General features: G+C 55.2%; 1 protein-coding gene across 1 annotated transcript; it reads left to right on the forward strand.

Moving 5' to 3' along the window:
* Positions 1-600, forward strand: LOC104774717 (AT-hook motif nuclear-localized protein 19-like; the record flags this gene model as incomplete). Its single annotated transcript, XM_010499211.2, has 1 exon — positions 1-600. A coding segment is annotated over exon 1 (600 nt), but the record flags the coding sequence as incomplete, so codon positions are not given.
* Positions 601-605: the final 5 nt, after the last annotated feature.

Consider the following 605-nt stretch of genomic DNA (forward strand, 5'->3'; position numbering starts at 1 on the left):
ATGGCCATGGACTCAGGTCATAACAACCATCATCATCACCAAGAAGTCGACAACAACAACGACGACGATAGAGACAACTTGAGTGGAGACGACCACGAGCCACGTGAAGGAGCCGTAGAAGCCCCCACGCGCCGTCCACGTGGACGCCCTGCTGGTTCTAAGAACAAACCAAAGCCACCGATCTTCGTCACGCGCGATTCCCCGAATGCTCTGAAGAGCCATGTCATGGAGATCGCTAGTGGGACTGACGTCATCGAAACCCTAGCTACTTTCGCCAGGCGGCGTCAACGTGGCATCTGCATCTTAAGTGGAAACGGCACTGTGGCTAACGTCACCCTCCGTCAACCATCGACGGCTACGGTTGCCGCAGCTCCTGGTGGTGCGGCGGTTTTGGCTTTGCAAGGGAGGTTTGAGATTCTTTCTTTGACCGGTTCTTTCTTGCCAGGACCGGCTCCACCTGGTTCCACCGGTTTAACAATTTACTTAGCCGGTGGTCAAGGTCAGGTTGTTGGAGGAAGCGTGGTTGGCCCATTGATGGCGGCTGGTCCAGTGATGCTGATCGCGGCCACGTTCTCTAACGCTACTTACGAGAGATTGCCTTTGGA

The sequence above is a fragment of the Camelina sativa genome, unplaced genomic scaffold (assembly GCF_000633955.1).
Source record: "Camelina sativa cultivar DH55 unplaced genomic scaffold, Cs unpScaffold04871, whole genome shotgun sequence".
Taxonomy (NCBI): domain Eukaryota; kingdom Viridiplantae; phylum Streptophyta; class Magnoliopsida; order Brassicales; family Brassicaceae; genus Camelina; species Camelina sativa.